Raw genomic sequence first — 18,992 nt, 5'->3', positions numbered from 1 at the left:
TCACATGTACATATACTGTCTAGTCCATCAACATGTGAATTCACGTTCACATGGCAGAAGTGGAAGTACTGTACTTAGAGTGTGATGATGTGTATATTTAATGAGGTGTATTAGTTTTGGACGTATACAGACTTCTGGAAGCATAAAGACTTGCTTCTATTTCATAAATGAGGATTTTTAAGAAGATAATCAGCTTTTTGACTGACATTCAAAAGTGAATGACTATATGGCTCATGTATAAATGAAATACAGATTCCATGAGCTTTTTTACTTATTATTATTAGTGCACATAAATGTTATCTACTTAATTTGGTAAAACTGTTCTGACATCATCTCATTTGGAAGATGTGGTTTCATGAAATGGGACCATGTTCAAATGGAATGGGGTGGGCTTAGTTATTAAGGTTAGTTTTTTTCTATCTCCTTGTCCCTTTTCATAATGTTCCTTTCTCTCTCCCTGTTCATTTCATGATAAGGGAGAGCTATAAAAGGAAGTGGGAACTGCTAATAACTAACATTTAGAAGAAGAAAATGTTTTAATGGTTGGAAAAAGGTTGAAATCAGTTCCACTTTGAAGATGGATACAATTTCAAAATGATCACCCTAACCTAAAACCCTATCAAATACCTCTCTTCCTGACATGTAATCTTTGCGTCTGTCAGGGTGGATGGCTTCTGTGAACATTGGATCTTTGATTGGAGGGCTGCTGGCTTCTATTTAACAGCAGCTCCACAGCTCAGGTCACGACCCACATAACTATCTGCAACAGCTGTGGTGTGGGAATCCCCATCTCCTGGCTCACACAGGGTCTAGCACTGCTAGATGGGCTATGACCATTGTTTTGCACATTTGATGGCTGTTCGGAAGGTTCTGGTTATAGAAGCAGCAAAAAATGTATGGACTGCAGCTACACGGTTTCCGCTGTTCCCTTGTACCTGTGTTTTCCCAAAGTAGACAAGTTAGGTTAAGTAAGATTTATGTTTCCAGACATACACACTGAAAAAACTGTTTTCATGGTGTAGCATGTAATATGGCAGGTACACATTTCACAAACATACAAAAACTATATGGAGGAAAAAAAATGTCCAGAAAACTTACACATCAAGTTTTGAAATGTAATTTCCACGTGATAAGGTTCTAGTTAACACACAAAACTAAAGAGCAGTGACCAGCACCTGAACGTACATCAACTAGGCATATAAATATCTTCAGGAACAGACTAGCACATTACATTTCATTCAAGTAAGTTTAATATTGTGCACCAGAGATCCTGAACAGAGGTCCTGAACAACAGCGGCAGACACAAGAATATCAGAATGGATTTTTAAAATATCTCATTAGCTTTTTTAGTGGCAACATAGCATTCTGCATCAAGAGCTTCATCATATGACCTGCTTGGTTTGTGACTGAGCATCAAACCCTCGATGACCCATTCATATATTCTGTCCAACATTGCTCATAGCCGTTCTCAAATCCATATGAGATTAATTAAGAGTGCATTACCCATTATACTGTACTAGTGAAACTCCTTCCAGAAGCATTTGACAAACAGGTTTGCTATGTTCATCCCTTTGAATTTTTCCCACATAATTTATATGCATCCACACCACAACCTCACAAACATACCATTCACAAGTGGCTTAACCACAGTCAAATGTTAGTTGTCTAAGCCTTCAAAAATTCTCTGTGTATTCACAGTATAGTCTAGTGTAATGTTCTACCAATAAGTAAATAAATAGAGAAAAATAAAATGGAAATGACATGTCTGCTCTCACATATTATTGATATGTGAAAAGGTTACCAAATGGTTCTGAAGTACTGTTGCAACTGCACATGTATAAGGTGATATTAAAGCTCACTATTCAGAACATGCTTTGAATAATAAACATGAAACACAAAAATGCAGACCTCAGTACACTTAATTGTTTCCTGTTTTTGAAAGGGAGATTTATCCGGGTTTTTGAAGGCTTAAATGATATCTCACTGGACTGGGTTTAAGCCTGAGAAATGCATGAATTGTAAGTTTGTAAGTACTGACACTACTGGGGAGTTTATCATTCTGTGCAATTACAAATGATGGTGAACAACAATTTAAATAAATTATGGGTTTAAAAACAGCAAACCTGACCTTTAATAGCCCACTGATGGTCAATTCCAACTTAATCTCCAGGAATTTACATTTGTAATTGTTCATTGTGTGTCTCTCATTGTCACTCGCTCACTCACTCACACTGGTGATAGTTGCAAAGATGCAAACTATTCTAAGACTGCAGCAAAATGTGTTAATGAACTGAGTACAAAATGTCAAACAGAAATATATGTAAAATGTGACAGTACATATTTTACCCATACCTAGCCACAAAGAAAATAAAAACAAATGTAATTATTTTCTTCTTTTTTTATCAAACACAGTGAATGCAAAGCAGCACAATGCAGATGTAGTGTAATGGAATAAATACAAGAAGTGCTAAATATATGCAGCACAAATTAGCAAAATAAACTGTACAATCACAATGTGGTCTAAAAAGCTACAACAAAAGGGATTTTTTAAAAAACTATTATATATATATATATATATATATATATATATATATATATATATATATATACACACACACACACACACACACACACACACACACACACACACACACATATACACACACACGCACACACACACGCACACACACACACACACACACACACACACACACACACACACACACACACACAAATATCAACGTGGATCTATCTTCCACCGTTTTACCAGTTTGTGCAATTATACTGGAGGCCTTGGTGCCACTCAGTAGTTCTGCTCAGCAAAAATACAGAATGTAGTGCATTTCATTCTTGTTCTGAAATGTAAATGATTTATCTGACACAGCTCCCATTTGATTTTAGATGCCCCTGGCATCATCCATCGTGACCATTCCAACGGTCTTAAAAAAAAAATCAAGTGGACGATCTGTTCCTAAAATAAAACCTTGATCTAAGAACGACCATTTATGTGAGATTAACAAAAAATTCACAGAGCGAAGGTTAAAGTTCTAACCGATGTCAGTAGCAATAAGAAAACAATGGTTAAGGTTCTAACCAATGTCAGTAACAATAAGAAACAACTAAAATGGTAAAATCGTACTGAAACATCAAGGTTTTTGTTCTCCTGTACAGAAATCAAACCCAATCCATACAGTACCTGCAAATGGTAAATGCATAATCATATAATACAGCATAGAGCCAATGACAAAGAGCAATGACTGTCTATATATTAAACTGTACACATCAGAAACAATTGTAATTTGGTAGCTCAGCCAACAGAATTAAACTCATGTAAATCAGGTATTAAAAGGTGCAGCAAACGGGTCTCCTGGGAGAAATGGATGAAGCTATCACCTTTTAAAATCAAGTAATAATGTCCTGTAATTGAGAAGATATCTTTACCTCAACTATAGTCGAGTGTACAAGCGCTTGATTTTACTGAAAGTATTGTTCCTTGCTTTCAAAAATAAAATACAGCTAGAGTTCTCCACAGCTCAGCTGTTCTGACATTTTGCTTTTGTAAATGAAGAATGGCATTCCTGACAGGCAATAGCACCCCCTGCAGGTGTATATATATGCCTGGAACCTTTTAATTTGTTCATATATGCCATCATGCGTAATAATCAGTGAAAACCAGTAGCTACAAATTAGCTTAATCATATTTGCATAATGCTGATCTGGTGGGTATTAACCTTCACTAATTTTTAGCAATGCTAACATTTTTGATTAAAACTATACCTTTATAAAGGCAGGTGAGGAAAAAAAAACATTGCAGGCATGCTCATTGAGCTTCTGCATTTTTAAATATTGTTGAGCAGGAAGTGTTGTTTAGTGAATTAGAGCTTAGGGTTTTCATGTTCCAATGGATTGGCCATAATGGTAGCTCTACACTTACAAAGCAGTACCCTCTACATTCTACATGGCGGCTGTTGCACAGGACGCCCACACCCACCCATCCAAATACCAATGGGAGAGAGCCACACTCACACAACATGTAATTACAGTCCATACCCGATAAATACTATCGTCTGCCACTTTAATCAGACTGTAAGATGACGGACCCAATGCTATTTTTGGGACTAAAAGTTAATGGTGCAGGTGTGGAATGAGTGCTGGGCGGTGTTCTCTTGCTGCCAACGCTCAGTGTTATTAGGATAGTGCCGCAGGTCTGGCTGCTGGAGATGTGACACTTACCACTGCAGTCCTCGAACCCAAGCCTGCGAGAGCTGTGTCATCCCAGCCCCACTCCGGAGGGGTGGGGGGGGTGGGGCCCACATGCCCCCAGGGTTCCATGAGCCTGGCCTCACAGCTGCAACTCGTTGGCGATCTTGCAGGCGATGTTCTTGAAGGCAATGGATGTGCCCGATATCCTCTTGAAGCGCACGCCGTTGAGTGAGAGGCGGGGTAGCTTGCACACCTCCATCTCCCATTGGACCAGGCTGTCCTGGCGGGCATCGCCGTGCACGCAGAAGAGCAGGAAGCGTTCGCGCTGCTCGTAGTCACAGCCATTGGCGTCCAGCACCTTACGGATCTCACGCATCATGTCGCCAGGTTCCATAGATGATGTGGTCTTCATGCTCCACGTGAAGCGCAGGGAGCGCGGCTTGGAGTCGCGGCCCTCCTCCCTCGACTCGGCTGATGTGCTCCTGCGTGCAAGGAAGGTGAGAGTTAGTGAGTTCTCTCTCTTTTTTGCTGCAGGCAGTACACAGATTTGACTTTAATGAGATATGGTCAGTTTGTCAAGAAGAGGTACATATTATAGGAGGTGTAATTTATCACTGACATGGGGCAAAAAAAGAGTTTTGTTTATGTCTTAAGTGTAATGTGGACGGTTTGGGGAATTAAATTCCTAGGGCCCAGTATTGAATAGAAGAACCCCTTGTTTAGCATCACTAGTAAAAGTAAAACCAATTTTGAAACACAACTCACAAGTCTATATCTATGTGTAGTGTTATAGGTTATAAATGAAAACATTGAAAAGTTATTACCAAATATAAAACTTTAGTGTTAGCATTCAACTAGCTAGTTAAGTTACACATCAACTCCTTTTGTTGCTGAGAACCAACTGACCATACATTATCTGCTCATCGTCCTGCTTAGTCCTCCATTGGGACAATACGTTGATTGATGCAGGAATAAGAGATAACTGCATAATGGTGCAAACCTTTAAAGGCTAGCATATTTTGTGTTTTTTGGCACAAAATGTTTCCATATAGCTAGTTAGTTAGTGTAAACACAAACCTATTAACCTGAAGCAACAGTATCATGTAGCAACAGTTTAGAGTTAGATGTAAACTACACATTTCCATTTATGGTAAAAGAAAAGGGAACGGAACCCCTTGTGAAATGACAGATTTAATTGGCTACGATAAGTAATTGCAAGTGTTGGTAGAATGACATGAGAGATGAAACAGTCACAGGTCTCCACTTTGAACGCCTCGACTGACAAGTCTGCACTGAATATTCTACAGAAGCATGTACTAAAATACAATGAAGAAAAATTTTAAGAACACTATAAGCTCAAACAGGAGTGTCCCATCTCTGTCAACAATGGCAATACTGTACAATTTCATATATAGAGACCAGCATATGACTGAAACCAGTAAAACATAAAAGACCATATATGATTTTCCAGAATTTCTTTATAGACATCTGACTGACCGAACACTGTGGCTCTGCACACATATGTTCCCAAAACCTCACCTTGGTGTTTCTGTCTTGCCACTGGTCTCTCCTTCACTCGGTGCCCTCGAAAGCAAGCAGAAAATACAATTTATCACCATACTGGTTTCACTGGCACACACACACACACACACACACACACACACACACACACACACACACACACACACACACACACGCTGTGCAAAACAGAGAGATCCACAGGGGTCATTCAAGACTATGCCTCCCAAGTCTCTCGTAGCATGGCTCTACAGAGTAAAATGCCGTGCTTTAAAGCAAACAAACAAACAAAAACAGGGCGGTGTAAGGGGTGACAGGAGGTGGGTGATCTGGGCGTTTCCCTGGGCCACCCAGGGGAGGTCCACTATTGAGCCTGTCTGGTCAGGCCACTAACCGTGCAGACTGGAATGGGCTTTTTGGCTACATGCCGGGTAACATGTTCATGTTGCGTTTGGTGCGTACAGGAGGTAAGAGCCTAAGTCTGTAGGGGATTATACTAAAAACCAAGAGAACAAAGTAGGGTTTAATTCAAACAGGTTTGGGCAGACTGTGTGTAAATGAGGCAGGGAACATTTCATATTAGCTGCCTACCTCCTGGAAATCCTGAAAGAAAGAGCTCTAGAACAGAAGGAAACAGGGGGCGGTAAGGGCCCTCTGCAAGAACGCGCTGAAGCCCATCTCTGCCACTCTGACATCTAGTACTGATCAGGTACTGATATCCTATTACTGATCATATATTGTACTCCTACATTATTTGTATATTATTATTATTCTATATACTAATAGTACCTTGTGCAGGTTCAGAATTCAGCATGTCCAATTGCACTTCAGATGTACAAAGAAGAAAAACAAGCTACCTTCCATAAAGGTGGAAAAGGCTATTAATGTTCATGATATAATAACTCTCTATAGTCCTGGGGGGCTAGCTAGTATGAGTAATAAACTGCAATACTTTTTAACAACCATGTGGCAAAAAATTTGGCCAGTACAATTTATTTATGAATTTGTTAATTTGGAGTTGAATGGCTGTGATGGTGTTTTTAATTGTGATTAAAGGAATACTTCATTCAAAAATGCAAATTATTTTATTGATAAAAGAAGATGTGGAATGGCTAATTAGCATTATGTTGCTAAAGACATACTTGAGCTGTAATTAGCATTATGCAAGTACAATAGCACTAGGTGGCGCCCTCTACCCATATTAGCATTGTGTGAAGTACTGCCTTTAAGCCTTTAGGAATGTGCAAGAGGTGGAGCAGGAACGATGGCTGGCTCAATGCACGAGCACACGGTGCGGGCGGAAGCGCAATCTCCATCATCATCGCGCAGCGGCTCGAGCCGCAGCTGGCACTGACCTGCGTGCAAACTTGGAGGTGATCTTGCTGATGATGCCCGTGGAGGTGCCCCTGCGAGCAGGTGCCAACGCGCCCGTGTCGTGCGAGAGTGTTGGCGAGGCAGGCGGCCCATTGTACGTGGCGCTGCGGCGGTCACGCAGCTGCGCGCCGTGGAATGTGCTGCGGCTGGTGGTGCCACGCGGGAAGCGTGTGCGCTCCGGGGTGCTGATGCTGTGCGCCGACGGCGATGTGGAAGGAGGACGTGGGCTGGAACTGGAACACAGCCGGGGGAGGGAAGTCAGGGTGTGGTGATGAGTTAATGGCGTCTGTAGCAGGCATTTGGCATCACAACTACAGCACATTACTGCTAAACTACATAAGAAGCAGAAGCTCAGAGGCCTGTTTTCCACTGAAGAGCCTTAGACCGTGTCAGTCTGCCTCGCCTACTTACCAAGCACCAAAACATATTTTCATTAGCATCACTCAAAATAAATTAAAAATTAAAAATTAGCATCAATATTTCAAAATGAAAAACATGCAACATGCAAAAGCTTCTTATCCATAGAGCCTGAGACACTTAGCACTGCAATAAGCTACTTTTCTGCTGGGCCTGTTTGCTAGCATGGCCCAGTGCTACAAATGTGAAACACATACAGCAACCCCTGGAAGGACTAACACTGCATCAACATAAGAGATTATCCACAAGCAAAAAGGCAAAGGTGGCTCATGCAGCTCACGTGCAGCAGCTCACGTGCAGCAGCTCACGTGCTGGGCATCCACGGGCTTCCCTTACCTTGCCTTGTACTCGCTGTTGTCCTCTATCGGGGGCAGGACAGTTTTGGAAGAGGAGCTGGAGGCGGACATGCACTTGATGTGTCGTGGCCTGGCAGACGCCAGGGCCGTCGCCGTGACGCCAGCCGACACGGCGCTGCCAGAGACCTCAGTCAGGCTAGGTGGTAGAGAGTGGGAAGTAACAGAGGGAAATGGGCTAGACAAAGGCCAACACACTATGATGCAGGGTGGCTGGTATGAACTACTTAATCTTCCCTGTCTTTCAGCTAATAAAGTATTTTGGGACATCCATATCATCTTATTTGTGTGACATGTCAGAGGCGAGACACGAGGCAGGATACATGTGCGAGCCGGGTTTATTTCATAAGAAAGACAGAACCGAAACCAAATCCAACAAGGTTGCAAATCAAAAGACAGGAGTTACTGGATTTCAAAATACATATAAACATCAGGGAAGAGAGAAGATGAGATACTTATGACTAATATAGAGAAACGAAGAAGAAACAAGGAACGCCTGATTACAATTATGGGAATAATAATTACAGGGATAATGGCACATGGCATATGAACAAAAGAGAAACAAAGAACACATGGCACAGGGCACCATGGAAACGAAAGACAATACAAACAGCACATACAAAGTTTCTGCATTATTGATGCTCTGGCTGAAGCACAGGAGACAAGGGGAGGATGCTAACCTGCTGTCTTTGCCGTTGGGGACGGCTGAGTGGCGGTCGGCTGAGCGCTCACACACATACGTGTTCCTGCGAGCCATGCCTCCATTCGTCTACAAAAGTGGCAGAGGGGAGCGAAAGGGAGTTAATGTCATGCCATTGGGATAGGGTCATGGGCCTCCCTGCTCCCTGCTGCCTAACGAGGTCTGAACAGCCACGTGGCAGGTTAAGAGGGACTGTGATCAGGGTGCGGAGGTCAGAGAGAGAGAAGGCAGTGAAGACAGCGAGAGAGAGAAAGAAAGAGAGAGAGGAGACAGAAGAAAGTGGCAAGAGGAAAAAGGTTAATAAAGAACTGCTGACTGGTGAGTATTGGATGGCTTGGCGAGCTTGTGTAAGTGCTGTGTCTTGGGTAACTGGGGCTAGTGTGCTGGCATGAATTAGGCCTGGATTGTGGCCAGACTGCGGGGGCTCTTACTCCGGCGCCGGCAGCTGTCTTCCTCCTATCCTGCGCAGCCAGGGGTGACGGCGGTGCGTCGGCCTTGGGGGCGGAGCCAAGCAGTTTGCGTGAGCTGTCCCATTCATCCTTCTGTTCGCTCTCCACACCACTAGCTGGGGCGCGCTTGGTGTAGCCCATGGCTGGCGGGACGGGGGGACCCACTGGGGTGACACGCATATATGGAAATGCATGTGAAATCTAGCCCTATGGCATGCTAGATACATAAAATAATTTTAAACAAAAAGTTTGAGCAATAGTCTACACACTTTCACGTACCAGAACTCGCATGCGAATTCATAGGAGAGCAGCCGCTTACAGACTTAAGGCTCAATTATTCATTAAAAGAGATGAAATATTAAAATAATTGAAAGCCAAGCTAAGCTAGCATACTTTAAAGCCATTCCCTCCTCATGCTGTAAGGCAGGCAGTCAGCCAGCAGGGGGTGCCAAGCACACTGTGACCGCACACAGAGAGCTGGAGAGGGAACTAGGACTTTGTTACTTTACTTGGCTGTATGTCATCCCCACCATGATCACTGAACCGCCGCTGCTGCTTTTGATTGGCTGATATGCAGCGCTGGACCTTGGAGTGAGCAGGGGATTGGCTCGTGCTGCTGTTGATGTCACTGGTGGGGCGGGGCCTGGGACACAGGTTACTGTTGGACAGAGACTCACTGCCTTCAAACTAAAAAGAACAAGACAATGAAAAACTTAAACTATAAGCATTCATATAAAATCACTTAATTGAAGAAGCACTAGTATATTTGTGTTGATGGGGTGAAAAGTGAAACTCCAAGATCTGTGGGGGACACTGCCAGCCAAGCATAATGAATAAGTGATAGGCAGTTGCAGGGCAGCACCTGGCACTGGTGCTCTTGGCAATGACTTGATACAGCATATGGAAGCTGTTAGATAACACCTGATAACAACAGGAGGCCACAGCAGCAACATTTTATGTTAACCGGCAGGACCACAGACCTGAAAATCTATTTATATTTTAGTCTGTCCATGCATTTTTATTCCCTTCTGTTCATCTATCAGTGTGTCAGTCAACAAATATATTACTCACTCACTGAATGAATGAATGAATTAATCTTTCTCTATAAGAACAATGCCTAAATGCGATCCATCCTGAGCTGTAACACTTTGCCTCTAGCAAGCAGGAGTATGCGCAGAGAGGACTTGACTCTCCCTGGAAATCAATAGTGCATTTTTGTACACTGCTACTATCATCACTTCACTGAGCTTGCTCAGACTAAGATACAACACAAAACACCCAGCCAGGCAGGCCTGCTGAGACACAGCTTATCGCAACTGTTTTAAATGATGGGGGCTATTAAGCCGTTCTTGAAGGCTTGGTCAAACTAAACATCTAGCGCTCTATGTAGCTGTATGCTAACCAACGACATTAGGCCAGCTTTTCCTCCTCGCCAACTATGTTAGCATTCTTCGTCTGAACTATGTCCTTAATATAAAGGTCTGAGTGTGCTTTGGCCGTTTGATGCATTTCAGACAACTTCTTGACTAGCCGTGAGAGAGGCCTCAACATGTAAACCAGCAGCAAACTGAACGTACAAGGTCGTAGTATGTGAAGCTGTCATTACTGCAGTGATAGTGTACACACTGCCTTTCTGGTGCACACTAACCTCTGGAAGTTTTCTGCCCAATAAGAGATAAGTGGCCATGACCTCATCATACTTTTGTCCCATGAGGGCCTCTGTGATCTCATCCTTGGGGAATCCCATAGTCACCATCAGCTCTGAGGAAAAACACCAAACTAAGATGAGCTCGGGGGAGAGAGTGCCATTTTAAGGAATCCTCTACCCAGAACCACAACCTTAATGGAATATGTCACCCAAAATGCAGGAATTTTAGAAGCATTCCTTTAAATGTGATAAGAGAAGCAGCATTAGCAGCCTCTGGGCCAGTGTTGAAGAAAAAGGTAGGCCAGAAGATTACAACACCCATGCTGATTGGAAGATTGTGAAAACACTCCATTTTGACCTTACTGACAATAAATGAGGTTTAATATAATCTCTTGAATTTGGCAATCATGCAGCACCAGCAAAAAAAACTTCAAAGCGCCCCTCTGCTCTTAGTTGCACAAACCTTGTTAAATTGAATTTTTAGACATTCCCAGACTATTCAGTGCTTTTTGTTGATACAAATGGATTTCACAGGAACTACAAGGTTTTAAATGTCTGGGAGTCATTTTTTTGAAAAGAATGTTTCCTTTCAGCATGAACAGACAGTGGCTGTGTTACTCTATTGATTAACAGTGCTTATTGTCTGCTTGAAAAGTTGGGGCATTTGGGAGGCACTCACCAATCCTCTTGGTGTCGTTGAAGTCAGGCTGTGGCTCTGAGTAAGGCTGCAGCTCCTCTTCCTCGTGGCCCACATTCATCCACCTGTCCTTCATTATTTGCTAGTGAAGCAGACCAGTCACAAGGTTAAACCTGCTGCTCATAGGTGGGCATTGGGGCAGCGTGAGGATCTGGAGAGGGGGAGATAGTTGGTGAGCTACCTCCAGACTGCCGCGCTTGACGGGATTCAGCACCAGGAGCCTCTTAAGGAGGTTCTCGCAGTCAGTGGACATGTAGAACGGGATGCGGTACTTCCCTCTCAACACTCGTTCTCGCAGCTCCTAAAGGACAAGGCCGAGGGAGGGGTGAAGGAGTACATGACACACACACACACACACACACACACACACACACACACATCCATCCATCCATAGACACATCCACAAAGCCAGACACACACATATACACAAACACACACAGACACATCCCCACACACAGACACAGACACTCCCACAGACACAGACACTCCCACAGACACAAAGATATGCACGCAAACCTACACACATGCAGACACACATGCATACATACAAACACACTCCACATCTAAGCCTCAGCACAGATTGAGAAACCTGAGGTGAAGCATGGAGCTGACCTTCAGATTCTGTCCATCAAAGGGCAGCGAGCCGCTGACCAGTGTATAGAGGATGACCCCCAGGCTCCAGACGTCCACCTCGGGCCCGTCATACTTCTTGCCCTGGAAGAGCTCGGGCGCAGCGTAGGGTGGGCTGCCGCAGAATGTGTCCAGCTTGCTGCCCACCGTGAATTCGTTGCTGAAGCCGAAGTCGGCAATCTTGATGTTCATGTCGGCGTCCAGCAGCAGGTTCTCCGCCTTGGCGATGAAGGAGAAAAGGAAGTATGGTGGTGGGAGGGTTGCTTGCTGACCTCAAAAGCATGCTGAATCCGGCTGCTCATGCTAGCAGTGTTCTGCCTACTATGTGTTCTAAAACAACCTAGCAGCACATTATACCAGTCTTGCACAGCAGAATTAGATTTTGTATTTTATATGCATCTTGTACAATACAAACATAGCTAAAACTCACCTTCAGATCCCTATGCACTATTCTCTTCTGATGGCAGTACTGCACTGCAGATACGATCTGAAATACACCAGAAACACATTTATAGCAACTTAATCTGAAGGGCATCCCAGATATCAAGGACAGATATCAGGCTGTTGCAAAATGTTGCTTGTAGTGAAATGAGACACAAAAGTGATGTGGCATATGGAATACTAGTGGTCTGTTACATTAGAGCTCCTATTACCATCTTTTCTGTGAGGCTATAAGAAGCATGGAGTATTTGGGTGTCTGGTGCAAGGCAACAGTTAGTATTCAAAACCTAGAGAATTACACTGAAAAGGTCAGTTAGCAAACGCTCACAACACAGAGATCAGCTGTTGCTGCTGTGTACAGCATGAGAGAGATTATGAGTGTGTGTGTGTGTGTGAGTGAGTGTGTGTGGAGGGAGGGGGTGTGTGGCAGATCCACACACACACACACACACACACACACACACACACACACACACACACACACACACACACACACACACACAAACACACACACAAACACACACACACACAAAACCACACCTGCACACCCTGCCCCAGGCTCATTCACTGTCCTTATTAAGGCTAACTGCTGCCCGTCACGGACAGTTTCACGCACGACCGACTCACGTTTCCTCTGCGCACACTGACTAATGATTCCATGAGTCACAAGGAACAGAGCTGCCACAGCAGAGGAAGCGGCAGCCACGCAGGCTCACGCCGAGCCGCGGGTCTGTGGCTAATGACTGACCCCAAAAGGCAGAAGACAAGCCATGTGAGTGACCAACTGCTTTTTCTGCATCTCTTTAAACTGGAGCACATTTGTGTTAGTGTCACTAGAGGTCAGCCTAGAGCGAGAAAGTCTCATTAAAAGGCCATGCTTGCTGCTGTAAGTGGATCTGTATGTTGTAACAGACATACACACACACACACTTACCTGCCGAAACTTTGCCCTGGCTTCTTTCTCCTTCATCCTGCCATGGGCCACCAAGTAGTCAAACACCTCGCCTAGAACAGAGAAGCATATGGAGGCCAATGCCAAAGCACTCAGGGGCCTCCAGGGGTCAATACAGTTTTAAGGAAAAAAAGGAATAGGTAGTTTTCTTTTGGTTTATTCATATGAAATTATTTCTGCAGTTCAGTGTTTATAATAGATACCATCCCAGTTGCACAATAATTCTACTAATCTGGGGGAGCAACGTCTGCATGTCTACAAGTCTTTCAAGTCATTTGACGCTTGAAAGTGGAATCTTCTTGAACCCCCTGCTTCAGATTCCACAATGCACAATGAGGATTTGGATGGGAACCTCAGGCCTGGTTTCCTGGACATGGATTAAGCTCTGGACTAAACTGCAGTGCCAATGGTGAGTCGCGACTGGAAATTCTATACAGTCTTAATCTAAGTCTGGGAGACTTAGTGGTTGGTGTCAGATCTGCAGTGATTGGACAGGTTTATAAATGCTTTTGAGAACACAAAATACTGAAGCTATAAATATTTATTCCCTGTAATAAATGATTGGCATACTTAAAATACAGAGTACAAATGCATAAAATACAAATGCATAAACTCACCTCCACTGGCATATTCCATTATTAGATAAAGTGTCTTGTCCGTTTCAATTACTTCAAACAACTTCACTGCAAGATTTGAGGAAAAAGATATATTTTATATGCATGAAAGAGATCAACCAAAGAAATGCAATTAAATGCAAAAGCTTGCAATTTTAACAAAGGACTAATTAAAATTATTTGTTCTGATCACCCTATAAAACGTACAGTCATAAAACTGAAGATAACCAGGATCTAGTACTATACATCACTTTGGGTACAGAACTATAGTACAAGCAGCTCAATCAAACCACTTATGTCTCACACGTGTAATGTACATACCTATATTTGGATGATTCAATACCTTCATTATTCGGACTTCTCTAAAGAGCTGTTGGAACAAACAATGAAAAATTACTACTGTTGTCATTGTACTGCAAGAAATAAAGTCTGTGATAAGGGGTGGAACTGATTAATTTAAATCTAAATTTACAGTTTACACATTTGGTAGACACTCTTACCCAGAGGAACTTACAAGGTAAGCAAATATAGTGTTAGGAGTCTTGCCCAAGGACCCTTATTGGTAGAGCATAGAACACTTCCCCATATCGGGATAGAGCCCTGATGATCCCACAGGAGCCCACTACACTATACCAACCACATAGAAATATCAAACCAGGCCTAATGGATAACCTTCTCAATGCTGTGCTGATGTTCATTATTCTCAGTTAAACCTTTAAACACTTCACAGACTAAAAGAATCAAAACGATCAGTGTCTAAAACATGTCTAAGAGAACTGGAGAACACTTTTGGCTTTGATGGGACACATTTCTCCTCCTTACCAGTCGTAAGTCAGAAACACACAAGTCAGCAGCATACAAACACTGGCATATGTACAAAAAACCTGAGAAGCAGCTTCCTCAAGTTTGTGCACAAACTTGTGCACCAAACCATCCTCCCCTGCTTCATGAGATCGCTACAAGCTTCTGCCTTCAGCCAGCGGCATCGCCATGACAGATGTACAATGAGCAAACTCTGAGGCAGACCCAAAAGGAGCTCAGCCCAAAACCAGGAGGGAATTCAGTGAGAAGTGAACTAGAACAGGACAGCCATGGAACAGCTGTGGAACAGCCGTGAAGACCTAGAATAGGAGGCTGAGCTCATCAGTGTAACAGGATTTCTGAAAGTGCCGGGACCAGCCCATGTGCGACAAGGACTGGGAAATTCCTATAGGGTACGGATAAGGGGAGGAATTGACATATCCCTCCCGACACGGCAGGGCACGAGAACTCGTAGTACACATGTGCACCTATTCCAGTTCTTTATATTGGATGGCATATATGTCATCCTATCAGAGCAAACTGCAATGGCCTCTTAGGAGTTTCAACGAATCTTAATATAATGCATTAAACTGTATATGATTTCAGTAGTGTATTTAGTTTTTTCCTGACTAGTTGTATAATATTCTACATGCAGAAGAAAGCTAAAAAGGTCTAGAGTTCATTTTAGATGTGTCAGTTGCATATGGATGCTGTTTTCACTCAAAAATAGCACCAAAGAAGTGTCAGTGCCAGTAAAGCAGACTACCAGATGGCAGTAGCTTCAGGGTGAACTCCACACTCACTAAACAGCAAGGGTGAACTCCGCACTCACTGAACAGCAAGGGTGAACTCCGCACTCACTGAACAGCATGGTAAATTCTGCACTCACTAAATAGCAAGGGTGAATTCTGCACTCACTAAATAGCAAGGGTGAATTCTGAACTCACTAAATAGCATGGTGAATTCTGAACTCACTAAATAGCATGGTGAATTCTGAACTCACTAAATAGCATGGTGAATTCTGAACTTACTGAACAGTCATCTTGCAGCAGGACTATGACCCTAGCCATTCTGCTAAAGCAACTGTGGAGTTTTTCCAGGGCTAAAAATAAAAAAACAAACTTCTTTTAAAGGCCAAGTCCGTCACCCAACCTGAACCCCACCAAAGACATCCCAGACTTCAGACCTTTCAGATAAAGATTTTGCAACTATACTTTCCCCATGAATACCTTTAATTATTTAAACCACTTACTCAGCTAAATGAGTAAAATGTTTAAATGTTATTTAAATAACTGACAATAAGTTTTTTTTATTGTTATGACAGATTATTGTTTTTTATTGTTATGAAGATCAGAGAGTGTTGCAATGCAAGACAATTTCTCACTATCCAGTTACTCACTGACAACTCTAACAGCTAAATGCCATACTCACTTTTACATTACATTTACTGCTTCTTTATGAGCCATCATTATGTGTCTTGCAACTTTTAAAAACCACAGTATCTCCACTTATATCTACTCAGACATTTTACATTTTGATGCCTTGGGATTAAGGTTTAAATTACAATATGCATTGAACGCAATTTGTGAGGTAAGTGATGAATGTGCCCTTTCAGGAATATGTGCCAGATAATACTATTAATTTGTGAATGTTTAACACACACACACACACACACACACACACACACACACACACACACACACACATACACACACACACACGGTTAAACATTTACACGTTAATAGTATTAGTAGCAAAAAAGTGTTTCTGTGGCTATAGCACTGCTTATGATGGCTTTCCTGAAAAACAGAAGTGTTCCCACTCTCTCTGCACACTCTCTGTGTTTGTGTGTGTATATGTATGAGTGTGCATGTGTGTGTGGTGAATGATTGTTCCTACGCATCTCCCAAAGTGTGTTCTAAATGTCACCACAGACAAGGAGGATCACAAGAGACATATGCATTAGGAAAGGAGAGAAGAAGAGACAGAAAATGCTTAAACAAAAGATTTTAAAAAACTGGTTTGAACCTAAAATAATTGGCTGGTCTGATTTGCATATGTAACTAGCCACACTAATTGATTCTGACTTGCTTGGACTGGAATCCATATTAGCCTTTTGGACTTCATAATGACCAGCATTCTTAAAATGACCATCTTAGGCAGCAGTCAGGTGTTTCTGATCACTGAGCTTTCCAATGTGGCAACACGTGTGTGCACACTGCTTTATAACAACACGTGCGGACAAACTGCTCCATGACATCACGTGCATGCACACTGCTTTATAACAACAAGTGTGGGCACACTGCTCTATGACAACACGTGCATGCACACTGCCCTATGACAATACGTGCGTGCACACTGCCCTATGACAATACGTGCATGCACACTGCTCTATGACAACACGTGCGTGCACACTGCTCTATGACGTGCATGGACACTGTTCCTTGACAACACATGCTTGCACATTTCTCTTTGTCATCCTGAAGTCCTTCAATGCTCCTACTATCAAACATTAAAGATGGAATTTATGAAACTGTAGTACATAAGTTTAATTGCAGCATTATATCCGTTCCCTGATTTAAAGAGAACTATATCAGTCCTGTAAACATTGTTCACCTTTTCAGACAATATCAGTGCTTTATCAGTATTCTTTACAAATATTATTATCCATTCTAATACACAATTACAATTTCACTTTTAAAAAATGCAAAAGTACTAGGTATTTGTACACAAAGGTAACTGATAGATGAATGTCATTTTCATTGATTTGTACAATCTTATTTGACATCTTCAGCCGTCAACTCTGTGATGGACTCCTGAAAATATGACTGACCCAGACACTGCCTGCAACAATGTGCAAAAATTCTTCACATTTTTATTAACAAAGGAAGTAATGATAAAAAAAGTAGACACACAAGGATATGTACACATACACACACACACAGGGTACATATCTATAAATACTGTGCAGAAGCATGTGAATGACAGGCCTTCTGCAATACTTTTGCAACACACACACACACACACACACACACACACACACACAGAAAAAGAATGCCTGCTTCAGAATCACAGCCTCTGTATTTTTCACAGTTAAAGTCCCAATCAAGAATTATGGACAGGCTGGTTATTATTAATGAAACAGCGGTGGCATTCAGATAAACAACAGATACAATAGACCCAGCTCCCATGGGCTATAGTAAACGAGGCACAGAGCAGCCAAGGTTGATTCAGCAATCCCTGATTGAGGTTATACAGTAAAAAAAATTGTAAATGTATTTCTGCAGGGTGTTTGTCAATTGTCACCAAATAAACAAGCATTTTGTGCAAAATACACCTTCACAGGCTCTTCGGTTTTTGGTCTATATAAAAAGGTTTACAAGTAAGTGAGAACAAAGTTAATTATAATTCACTAAATCCGAACAGTAAATAGTAATGTAAATAGACAGTACATCCACAACGGTCTGTCTCTCGCTTTCTGTCTCTTATGCACACACTCATGCACACGCACACACACACACACACACACACACACACACACACACACAGTGCATTTCATAACTGGACTTTTTTTTGGCTCTGTTTTTCCATCACACTAGATTGGGAGGTTGTAATGCAGCATATCAGAATGTTTTCATTCAAATGCATCACAATTGGGTGAATGATGCAGGAATCATGTGCACTAACACACAAACACACACAAAAACCTGGGCAGAAAAAAGAGCTTTATTTACTCCCACGTAAGGAGTGGATGTAGGGAGTGAACAGAAAATTGAAAATATGGACAAAGAGAGAAAGAGAGACCCCTGAGGCAGAGTGGTGTGTCAGAACTCACCTATAAATAACAGCCTTGCTGTCTGTCTTTTACTTTATCCACACTCTCTGCAAACTATTTACCTCAAAATTTTCTTCCATGAAATGGCAACCACATTTGTTTTGCTTTCCTTGACCTCATCATGTCTGATATCTGTCATTACAGTGTTTTCCTCTAGGCTCCTCCTACATCTCTATGACTATATAATTTATTTTAAAATTATTTATATTCATTAATTTAGCCCATACTCTTATTTAAAGTCAAAATGTTGTCTTCACAAAAGCTCCCAAGGTCTGCTGATGTTTATGCCTGAATGGCTAATGCTGAATGACAGGTTGAAGGAGTTCAAAACTGCAGCCATTAGAGAAACAGGCTCCTCCT

The 18,992-nt window shown here is 42.3% G+C and overlaps 1 protein-coding gene across 7 annotated transcripts in view; it reads right to left on the bottom strand.

Moving 5' to 3' along the window:
- LOC113586678 (serine/threonine-protein kinase MARK1-like) overlaps nucleotides 1-18,992 on the bottom strand; it is a 56,356-nt gene that overhangs the window by 17,906 nt on the left and 19,458 nt on the right. For 2 of the 7 annotated variants that reach the window (XM_035530125.1, XM_035530128.1), the window contains 16 exons: nucleotides 14,318-14,366; nucleotides 14,000-14,065; nucleotides 13,365-13,435; nucleotides 12,420-12,476; nucleotides 11,972-12,208; nucleotides 11,541-11,660; nucleotides 11,342-11,441; nucleotides 10,663-10,775; nucleotides 9,524-9,701; nucleotides 8,997-9,178; nucleotides 8,546-8,634; nucleotides 7,849-8,004; nucleotides 7,077-7,328; nucleotides 6,313-6,339; nucleotides 5,743-5,787; nucleotides 2,698-4,685 (listed from right to left, as the gene is read on the bottom strand). In XM_035530125.1, coding sequence (XP_035386018.1) covers nucleotides 4,343-4,685; nucleotides 5,743-5,787; nucleotides 6,313-6,339; nucleotides 7,077-7,328; nucleotides 7,849-8,004; nucleotides 8,546-8,634; nucleotides 8,997-9,178; nucleotides 9,524-9,701; nucleotides 10,663-10,775; nucleotides 11,342-11,441; nucleotides 11,541-11,660; nucleotides 11,972-12,208; nucleotides 12,420-12,476; nucleotides 13,365-13,435; nucleotides 14,000-14,065; nucleotides 14,318-14,366 — 2,085 coding nt within the window. In that variant the 3' untranslated portion in view covers nucleotides 2,698-4,342. Of the gene's footprint in view, nucleotides 1-2,697; nucleotides 4,686-5,742; nucleotides 5,788-6,312; nucleotides 6,340-7,076; nucleotides 7,329-7,848; nucleotides 8,005-8,545; nucleotides 8,635-8,996; nucleotides 9,179-9,518; nucleotides 9,702-10,662; nucleotides 10,776-11,341; nucleotides 11,442-11,540; nucleotides 11,661-11,971; nucleotides 12,209-12,419; nucleotides 12,477-13,364; nucleotides 13,436-13,999; nucleotides 14,066-14,317; nucleotides 14,367-18,992 lie in introns of those variants that run through there. The other 5 variants (XR_004776494.1, XM_035530126.1, XM_027024988.2 and 2 more) reach the window with 5 other exon arrangements.

The sequence above is a fragment of the Electrophorus electricus genome, chromosome 9, assembly GCF_013358815.1.
Source record: "Electrophorus electricus isolate fEleEle1 chromosome 9, fEleEle1.pri, whole genome shotgun sequence".
In the NCBI taxonomy this organism is placed as follows: domain Eukaryota; kingdom Metazoa; phylum Chordata; class Actinopteri; order Gymnotiformes; family Gymnotidae; genus Electrophorus; species Electrophorus electricus.
Note: the sequence above shows the minus strand (reverse complement) of the source record. Positions and strands in the feature narration are given on the sequence as shown.